The sequence below is a fragment of the Bufo bufo genome, chromosome 8 (genome assembly GCF_905171765.1).
Source record: "Bufo bufo chromosome 8, aBufBuf1.1, whole genome shotgun sequence".
NCBI classification, from domain to species: domain Eukaryota; kingdom Metazoa; phylum Chordata; class Amphibia; order Anura; family Bufonidae; genus Bufo; species Bufo bufo.
This window is the reverse complement of record NC_053396.1, coordinates 196,591,820-196,602,669: the sequence shown is the minus strand read 5'-3', so window position 1 is coordinate 196,602,669 and position 10,850 is coordinate 196,591,820. Positions and strand designations below refer to the sequence as shown.

General features: G+C 43.2%; 1 protein-coding gene across 1 annotated transcript; it reads right to left on the bottom strand.

Moving 5' to 3' along the window:
• Positions 1-292: 292 nt before the first annotated feature.
• On the bottom strand, positions 293-1,237 carry LOC120978165 (olfactory receptor 998-like). Its single transcript, XM_040406387.1, has one exon. It carries the CDS (start codon positions 1,235-1,237, stop codon positions 293-295), a length of 945 nt encoding a protein of 314 aa, XP_040262321.1.
• Positions 1,238-10,850: the final 9,613 nt, after the last annotated feature.

Below are 10,850 nucleotides of genomic sequence, written 5' to 3'. Positions count from 1 at the left end.
AGCTTGCCTCTACTCAAAACCTGGAAATTGGCTTTGACTATTGCAATGAAACCCAACATCCCACTCAACCCAGATATCAGACTTACAAAGGCCTAAAAGATATAGGGAGTTGATTGTCAATGTCTTTTTGACCTTGTAGAGTCACTGGTTTGTCTTGTGAAAACCTTGTCCAACAGCATCATAGATCTCAGCTACCAAATCTCCTACAAGGATGCCTTATGTTGTGGTGGGATATTGTGGCTTGTTGCAGTCCCACTTGAACTTTTTAGGTTTTGAGTTGAGTTACACTTAGCTATGTAACTTTATCTATGAAAGAATGAACTTTTCTCCGGAAAGCTGCTTTGACATCTTTATTCTTCAAGCTGTATATAAGAGGGTTTAACACAGGAACAGCACCCGTGTTGATCAGAGAAAACAACTTATTGTTCTCCAGGCTATCAGGTGATATAGGCCTCAGATATTGATAGATTAATGTGGTGTAGAGCAAGATGACCACTGTGAGGTGTGAGGAACATGTGTAGAAAGCTTTCCTTCTCCCATTGCTAGTACGGATCTTTAAGATGGTGGTTATAATAAAAACATATGAAATGACTTTTAATAAGGAAGGGACAAGAGTCAAAATAACTGCTCCCTCCACAATGAACAAGGTCTGCAATACTGAAGTGTCACTGCAGGAGAGTTTTATAACAGGCAAAAGATCACAGAAGAAATGGTTGACTACATTGGAATTATAACATGAAAAACCTGTGACCAAAACAACATAAGGAGTTATTTCTAAAACACCAAGTACCCAACATACAGATGCCAACAAGGCACACATTCTTTGGTTCATGATCATTCTGTATCTCAAAGGGTTACAGATAGCCACATATCGATCATAGCTCATGACCGTCAAGAACAACAGTTCCTCATTGATAAACCATCCCATGAAATGGATCTGGGCTATGCATCTTAGATAGGAGATGGTTCTGTTGCCAGTTATTCCTATGAGAAGCATGGTATGTAAAGTAACCGTGGAAGAACACATGTCAACAATGGACAAATTAACCAAGAAGAAGTACATAGGAGTATGGAGATGATGGTCCAGGCAGACCAAAAGAAGAATGGTCATGTTTCCCCCAAGAGTCATGAGATAAATGAGGGCGACCAGAAGAAGGATGGGAACTTGAAGCTCAGGAACATCTGAGATCCCTTTGATAAAGAAAAATGTCACCATCGTCTGATTTAGTTTCTCCATCTGTTCAGATTTGTTGAGTGTTCTGTGGGATAAAAGAAAGCAGAAAGAAAATTCTGATGCCATAAGCATCTGTGCATATAAAAATAATAAAAATATAGGGGGAGATTTAGCAAACTGGTGTAAAGTAGAACTGGCTTATTTGCCCATAGCAACTCAATCAGATTCCACCTTTCATTTTTCACAGATCCTTTGGAAAATGAAAGGTTGAAGATGATGAGTTGCTATGGGCAATACTTTACACCATTCTGATAAATCTCCCCCATAGTGCTTTAGAAAACAAAATATAATGTCAAAAGCTCATTATGCAACTCAATGTGTGTAAATGTATAGTTTAAAAGGGTTCTCTCTGAGTTATTAAAAAATGTCTTTCTTCTGCCATGTGGAAGGAAGATCATTAGGTAAATACTTATCAGTCCCTTACTCAGCTGATGCCCCCATTCTTCCTGTGCTCACAAAGACTGCAGACTATGTGCATGTGTTTTCCTGTTCAGCTCCATAGTAGTATGCATAGTTTTTTGTCTGGTCAAAACCTGGCACTCATGCCAAAAACCGTCCGGATCCCAGCTTGATCCTATTACTGTCAAAGGGGTCAAGGACAGTATCTGGCTATGCCGAATACAGTGAACTCCCGCAGGCTGTTACGGCAGAGGATCAGTTAAACAGATATGAGAAAGTAACCTAACACTGACAACCAAGTAAAATAAACGTATAACATAATAGATTCAATTCAATAAAAAATATTAATGCAAAGGTATCCATAGTCTTTAAGGCAAAATATAATGTCTGTCCTCTGCAAACCATAAACTTCATGTTTCTTTCACAAGGGACTAATAATGCCTAGAGTGGATGATCTGTTTTTCATTCATTTTTACTAAAAAAAACAATTGTACACGACAGCAGGGCATCAAATGCTAAATAAAAAAGACATGGAGGATAAACCGATGCCATTTTACTATATGGGCATTCAACTTTATGTGAGCTGTAAATAAGGGTATATACAGTACAATAGGCAAAAAGAATCTGCCACCCCGATTTTGGACCGTTATCTACAGTGATACACAAGTAGTACTGCAGATATTTTTATTCTCATTACTGCCCCTGTTCCCCCGCTGTCAGCTCTCAAAGCTGTGCTGAAATACACATCCTGGATTACTGCGCCACTCAAACATAATGCACATGCACAGCAGTCCTGACAATGTATTTCAATTCAGCTCTGAGCTCTGAAAAGTGTGGGAACAGAGGGCAATAGGAAAATAAAAAATTGTCATCTGGACTCCATATATTCAGTAGTACTCATGTATTAGTGTAGATAATGGTCCAATATCAGGGTTACGTATTCCCGTTAACCACTCGAGTAGAAGGGCTGAAAAAATCCAACCTACAAACCAGCGTAACAGAAAAGCTCACTGATGCAGGAAATTGGACCTTATCAAATACGCCTTCTAGCATAAATGATTAGTACAACAGTAGAAACTTTTTATGTATATATTCAGAAACCTTCTCAGCCACCATAAAATCCTGCTGGTGTAAAACTGCAAATAGAAGACAAAAGAAGATGGAGGAGGGGGAGGTGGCTGCATTACTCACTTGATGAGAGTGCCAAAAGGCAGACGTGTAGAGAAAAAAATCTGCAGGGTACATGCAACATTTCTGTCTACACTACAACAAAAAAATGTGTTTATAAAGTAGTTTAATTTACCTAAACCATATTCATTGACGTGAACCATTTTATGATTTTACCTACCAGTTTTATCCATTCCTGCATTTTTAGTCTCTGCACAAAGCTTTTATACTACAGTTAGTCGTATATGAGGCACTCTCATGGGATCAGTTTTTCTGACAGCTGTTCATCATAATTAATGAATGCTGTCTCATCCTAATGATAAGTAACACTTCTACATTAGCCAAGACAAGTGTTGTTTACGTTGATTACTCATTTAAATGAAGACATCTGTTTGTACCAAGTCTAGTATGGCTCCAAGGAGTCTAATATATATATATATATATATATATATATATATATATAATAAAAAAATTGGTAATAGTCTTAAATAAAAATCTAGACTAGATCTACTGATCACTTTTGGTAGATCTAGGTGTCTCTATGGTTACAGACTACAAATAACCCCTCTGTAGTCAGATACCGCATTTATACTCCCTTCACCATGTACCCTACTTCTTGCATACATACAATCAATCAGATAAGGGTATGGTATTATTTTTAAAAACCCATGAACCTAGCATACAGGCGCCAAGATTATGGAAACTCTGAGGTTCATGATGGTTGTGTATCTGAGAAGTTTACCGTCCAGTAGTGGAACCAGACTCCTAGAGGGTGGGTGCTTCTGCAGTAGGAATCTGCAATAATCTCAAAGGAAAACCGCAACTCTCCAATTCTATGCAAATAAATCTCACATGTTTTACTTGATAACAAGAAATTATGTATGTCATATGCTTCATCTAGTTTAGAAATATGAATAAAGGTATAATCTAGAAAGCAGAATTAGCGAATGACATTTCGGTCAATCAGAACCTTTATCAAGCTTTTTCTGGGTGAGAAGTCTGGGCTGACATGCTGAGAGGATGAAGCGCCCTTCCTGTCATCACTTCATCCTTATAAAATTTGTTAAACAAAATCCAATTTCATCAAATACAATTGCTATGGCTCTCTAGTATACAGTTATTTGGATGATCACTGGCTGATATCGAGTGTGTAATTTATTGTTGATGACACAAAGCCAAATTATGTGACAAACAATTTATACCTAACAACTAATACACAATTCCGATTCCAAGTAAAAAATACAAACCGCGGGGCACGCACAATAATTGATGCCACTGTTCACAATACTGAATAGACTTCTAGAATATGTCATTTGTTAAGGTCTAGCATTTGCTTATCAAGATATACACGTTAACGCTTCTCACTACATCCAGATGTGAGTCCAAGGTCTCTGTGAAATGGACAACAGACAAAATAAACCCACAGGACGTCTCCTAAGTAACTTGGCCCTCTCGCAGACCTCAATGGCAGAGACAAAGGCAGTCACTGTTAACCAAGTGGGCCACCAGTAGGATCTGTAAACCAGATGTTTGGTACCAGCAATCCCAGGATGACCTGCAAGCACAGAGCAATGAGTCCAATCCAAAACCTTAAGACGAAGACTTGGAGGAACAAACAATTTTCCATAAGGAGATTACGGGAAGCCATATCCTGACAAAAGCAAGATCAAGATTAACAGCCGCAATGATGATGCTGGGAGGAAGGATGTTAACATGTTTAATTTCACCTGAATCACTGGCACTAAAACTACGTGATAAAACATCCGCTTTCACATTACAAGACCCAGGGTCATACAGTATGTGATGACAAAATTAAAATGAGTGAAGAACAAAGCCCAGCACGCTTGTCTAGGATTCAAGCGCTTAGCACTCTCTAGGTACATCAGGTTTTTATGATCCTTAAGTTCAATAAATTGGTGAAGAGCCGCTTCCAGGAAATGCCGCCACTCTTCTAAAGCCCATTTAATAGCCAGTAATTCCTGGTTACCTATATCATCATTCCTTTCTGCAGAGGAAAAATCTTTTGAAAAGAATGCAGATGGATGAAGGTTGGTTAAACAGGATGACCCCTGGGACAGTACCGCACCCACTCCTACCTCAGAACCATCCACCTCAGTGATGGACTGTTTAGTAGTGTCAGGTTGAATGAGTATTGGTGCATGGATGAAACTCTCTTTTAGAGCTTCAAAAGCAGACAGAAGATCAAGAGGTCAATGAAGAAGATCCAATCCTTTCTTGGTCAAGTCAGTAAGTGGTTTAGCAGGGACTGAGAAGTTTCTAATAAATGTTCTATATTAATTTGGAAAACCAATTAATCTCTGATAAACCTTAAGGCAAGTGGGTCTTGCCCAATGAGTTATGGCTAGAGCCTTGGTGGAGTCCATGTGGAATTTTTGAGGTGAAATTATATAACCCTGAAAAGAGAGTTATCTTACTCCAAAAACACATTTACTTAATTTAGCAAACAACTGATATTCTCTTAATATTTGAAGAACCTTTCGTACGTGAACAACATGAAAGGCCCAGTCAGGAGAAAATATCAGAATATCATCAAGGTAGATGACTACAAATAAACCCAGGAAATCAAGACAAATGTAATTTATTAGTTTTGAAAACTGGCCAGAGCAGTTGATTAAAGTTGTCGGGATTGAGAGGAAGGGGATACTGTTTTTTTATGGTGATTTTGTTTAGCTCTTTATAGTCAATGGAAGGGCGTAATCCACCGCCTTTTTTCAACAAAGAAGAAACCCTCTCCCATAGGAGATACAGGCTGCCGAATATGTCCCACCTTGAGACTATCTTAAATATTATCTTTCATGGCCTGTCTTTCACGTCCTGTAAGATTATAAATTCTGCCTTTAGGATACTTAGCACCAGGAAAATGTTCAATGGCACAATCGTACAATCGTATTCTTGCTGTGGGGGTAAAGTCTTAGAGGCCTTTTTGGAGAAAACATTCTAAAAATCCTTAATTGTATTCGAGTATAGGCCCATCTGGACAGATAATGATTAGAACATTGAGGCCCCATTTTACTCAATGAACCCTCTGGCCAAAGGAGTACTATCCACCCCAGAGACTGGGATAGGTTCAGGAAGCGTACACAATTCTGTTCCTAAACTAGACACAAAATCATAATTAACAAAACTAGCTGCAACCCCCTCCATAAACGCTAAACCAGAAATAGACCTTCCTTGTAAAGACAAATTTACAGGCACAAGATACCTGCCTGTCCTTTTGAAAATAAAATTAGCAACTCTCTCAGATAGTTGCAAAACCCTTGTGGTCACCAGAGAAGCAGTCAGAGAGCTGGCTCCACCAGTGACGGGACTGCAGCAGCAGGGAAAATAGTCTGACGGGATTCTTGCTGCTGGACTCTCTCAGCTAAATCCTGTACCAACTAGGCGATATCCTCCATCTGTGTGTCTAAAGCTGCCATGGTATTCATGATAGTTCAGGTGGAACTAGCTTTTTTGTGCCAGTGATAATGTAATGACTGTAGGTAGGGACAGATGAGGACAGTGAGTCACTGAACTAGAACCCAGCCCACTTCGCCTACCTACTTGCAGTACAAGCCCTAAATGGCAGAACTGCAACTGGATGACAGTCCCTTCACTAGAATAAGTGCAGGACAAACAAGACACTCAAACGGACAACACAAAATCAGAGTCCTATGAGATGGATCAGAACCACAGGACAGGCTACACAGTACCATAAATGTGATATAGAGAGAGGCCAGAAGACAAGCCGGGATCAGAAACACAGAGTAATCAATCAGCAAATGCAAGAACAGAGAACAAGGAAACTAGCTAGTGAGCCCAACAAAGACTATCGCTAGCTAGGTTCTACCTCACAGTTTTTTTTTTTGCCTTCCTCTGGATCAACTTGCAGGATAACAGGCTGAACTGGATGGACAGATGTTGTTGTTTTTTTGCCTTATAAACTATGTTACTATGTAATGGGGAAATGCATTAGGGGGTTTAAATAAAGAGTCAGGTCCCCAGACAGAACCTGATTCATCTGGTGACCTGACTCTCCCATATATCAAACCAGGAAGCAGAAAGGTAATTGAGCAGATAGGCTGTCATTTAGCCCACTGCTCATCTCCCCCAGTACACACGCACTGCGGGGACAAAAGAACAGCATTGCGCTCTGTAACAAGGGCCACGTCACGTAATGCGTGGGTGTCGGGGGCTTGGGATCGCACTGCTGGAGCCCGGACAGGTAAGTTTATTACTACTACTACTAATAATAATAATAGTAATAATAATAATTTACATTAATTTAATAATAATCAATAATCATTCTAAAATTGTGTTTTTCCTACCAGGAATGTCACTTTAGTCAGACAAAGCAGTTTATGTAACTAGCACATTAAAGGGGTTCTCCAGGAATTAAAAAAAAATTAAATAGTTAAATATTATTTTATAATAAATATATTAACAAATACCTTTCATTAGTTATAATGGCTCGATTTCAGTGGCGTACCCTAATAGCGGCAGACCACGCAACTGCGTCCTGAGTTGTCCTGAGTCCCTATATAGGGATCCGGCGGGCCCTGATTCCCTCCTTCTCAGGCCCTCCCTCCCTACCCCCTGTGTGCAAACGCAGTACACGGACCAGCGCCAATGTCCCTGACCCTGCCAGCACTGCAGTCAGGTTAGCGCTCTCTCTCTCTTTTTTCTGCTGGGCGCTGCACTGGCCAATCAGCTTTTAGCAGGCTAAGCTCCTGCTGCTGATTGGCTAGTGTATCGTTCACGCCAGAAGACAGAACGGAGAGGCCGGGACATAGCAGTGACTCACTCATGTGCTGCCTGCTTCAGTTTTCAGCCTGCCACCTCCAGCAGCCACCAGCATTGCCTGCCCCTGTGTGCCACTGCCCACACAATTTAAGTTGAGTGCTGTGCCTCTATGCATGAAAAAAAGTTTATGGTGGGGGATAGTTAGTGAGGGGAAGAGGGGGTCCTGCTGCAGCAGAAATCAGAGTTCCTGGGGGGGGCACACTCTGTTCTGTATGTGTAACACCCTAGAGTTGTGTTACTACAAGCCTCTATCCCACTACTATCTCCTAAGAGCTTTATACTGTCATCTGATATGATTTCGCTCATGTCAGCAACACATTGGAAAGTACAAGTCCCATTATAATGAATCTGAGCCGGAATGGATTATTCCAGCTTAGCTCCCCCTCTGTGGAGAGAGTGGGCTGTTCCCACTTCCTGCAGCATGGGTGGAGAAGGAAGTTAGAGACAGTGTAGCCTCCCCCCTGCTAGGGGAAGGCTGTGTGTGAGGAGTTCCCCTGTATAGGGAAGACAGCAAGGACCAAGTCTCGGCTGAGACTTGGTCATATACCCAGTCTGAGCACTTTCAGCTCTGCTGGATGAAGAGAAGCGGAAACCACATAAAATCTCCAGAATTCCAGGAAGAAAGCACCCCCTGAGAATCTATCTGTGAGTAAAGTCCAGAGACCTAGGAGAAGCCATTCCTCCTCAGCTAGTCTGTCCCCATACAGCAGAAGTTACAGAAAAGTGCAGAAGATTAATTCCTGTCACAATTACAGAGCTACCAAGCAGACGACTTATCCTGCAAGCTCCAAATTTAAAGCAGAAGTATTTATTCCTGCCAATCATTGTAAAAACCTGCTGGGACCAGAGACCAAAGCTGTGTACCGCTTGGATGAAAGTTATTTCAAGTAAAGCAACTTTTGAACTTCATCTAAAGGTCTGGACATCATTTACTCTGCAAAATTCCTCTGCTACTCCTACTATCACTACACTCAAATTTATTGCAAGTGAGCCAGGAGCCAGGAATCCAGCCGTACCCAGGTAGGAGACACCATTGACAAAATTATCACCACCCTGCAAAGACTCCAAGGGTTAATCCGCCATTTTTCTCTAATGGCGCAGTGTCTTCATGGCCTTCAAGAGCTCGAAAATGATGACTACGCCCCCCTAGAAGCGGGAAAACTAAAGCCTGCCCACCAAGAACTTTGCAACGTGAGCCGAGGGAGTGAAGACTCCTTCCCATGGGCTCCACCTTCACTTCCTGCATTTAGCCTGACTGAGGAGCCGAGGAAGATGGCGCTCCCAAAACCAAAGTGGGATCAAATGGCTGTGAAGGGAGAACCTGTCTACGAGACTCACTCACCGGAGATCCCAACTCGTGAAGAGGCAGGCCCCAGTACCTTCTGATTACCCCCAGAGACTGTGGATTCCTCGTCTGGTGGCGAGACGGCCGCCGCCGCTGATGTTCTTGAACCTGCTCCCACAGAAGCTGACGTTCATCCAGCAGTCCAGATCCCGGAGGCTGTGGATCCCTCCACGACGGCTGAACCAACAGACCAGACGTCCTCCAAGATGGCCGTCACACTCAAGCCTGCTCCCACGGAAGCCGTCGACAAGGCTACGCAAGTTCCGGAGACATCACTGTCAAGCGCTCCATCGTCATCGCCCGCGACCGACGTCCTGGCCCAGGAACCAGCTGCGTCCTTGGAGGCCTTGACCGCAGTTCCGAAGACAGCCTCAACCACCAACGATGACCAGCAGGAGGCACTGGAACAGGCCACCCAGCCGCGACATCAGGTAGTAGCAGTCCCGCTCTCTGAGGCCCCGGTCCAACCAGTAGCTGCCCCTGCACTGCGCCCGGTGGTACCTGACTTATCCACTAGGCCCAAAGAGGCCCCGCTCCACACACCCGCTGGCACGGTGGAGGTGGCAGGAGTTTCCACTCTGCCGCCCAGCAAGATCGAACCCAAACCAAGTCACCTCATTCCCGAGGTCCCCCTCAAAATCACTTGCCATGCCCAAATTCAGTGGGAATATAAGACGTCAGTGGAGGAATGGGTCAAGCAAGTCTTGGATGACCCCAAGCCCGGCGATCCTAAACTCGCCCGGCGCACCGGAACAGTGCTATGGTTCTCCATGGTGAGGGGTATTGGGTTTCTCCAGGACAATTATTCGGGAGCCGAATTATTCGCCGCTCTGTTAAGCGGAACTATGTGCCGCAGGCCCGCCACAACTTATACTGTATGTCGGGGATCAAGTAGAATACACCACGATGCGGTCCGTACAAGGTCCCTTTGCTGCAGGAGTGACCCTTTTGGCCAAACCTTTAACCCCTGCTACTACCCCAGAGACCTGGCAGGAAGACCCAGGCTCTGTCGGGAGAGTCCGGTGTTTACAAGAAGCCCCGGATGGCCAATTGCGTTTTAGGGAACGGGCAAGACCTAGCCCAGAGCCCCTCATCCCTGACCTGGCTGCACCTCCAACACTACGGGTAGGCCAGATCAATAACTCCGTACTAACTTTCAATCCCAGAGTACAACCCTATGTACTGCCCTGGAAGCTCCCACAGGCACCCCCAGTTTGCCTTCCAGAGCCTCTTCAGCCAGAGGTTTTGCCCACCTCTGCACCGGCAAGGGATTCCGGCTTGCAGCAGGTCACCACAACATTCTCCAGGCTGACTAAAAGCCAGTATAAAAAAAAAACACAAGAAGGCAGTGGCGCACCACTACAGCCGCTACACTAAATTATCAAAGGCGGGAGCGCCCTCTAATGAGCTTCAGCAGCTCCAGCAGTGAGGAGGACCTGCAAGTCTTTCTCTAAATGTCTTCTTAATCTTAAAATAAAGACTACTGGGAGCCACAATGCGGACTGGTCCTGAAATCTGAGAGACTGTTGGCCAGTTTGTTTTACTCCGTTGCCATTAGTTACAGCCTCAGCTGGATGGCCACGTTTGTCAGGACTCCCCCCATCTTCAACTACAGTATACATCCCAGTTTGCGTATTGTTTTATCCCCCTTCTCAGGTTACTTGAGAGCCTCATGGGACTATGGTTCTCACTTTTGCTGCTATTTTATGTGTTTTTATATAACATTTTATATTGTTCCTTGCATTACAAATATACCTCCTATTGGATTACTTTTGTGTGTTTCCAGAGGATTCCAACTTTAGAGCACTTCAAGAAAAAGGACTCAAATCATATTTGAGCGTATTATGATAATATTAATTGCACTAATAAATGCATAATATATTTGCATTGTTTTTCCCAATGTGT

Excerpts from the sequence above, each read along its gene's own strand:
- LOC120978165 (XM_040406387.1), bottom strand. The coding sequence starts at position 1,237 with ATGGAGAAACTAAATCAGACGATGGTGACATTTTTCTTTATCAAAGGG.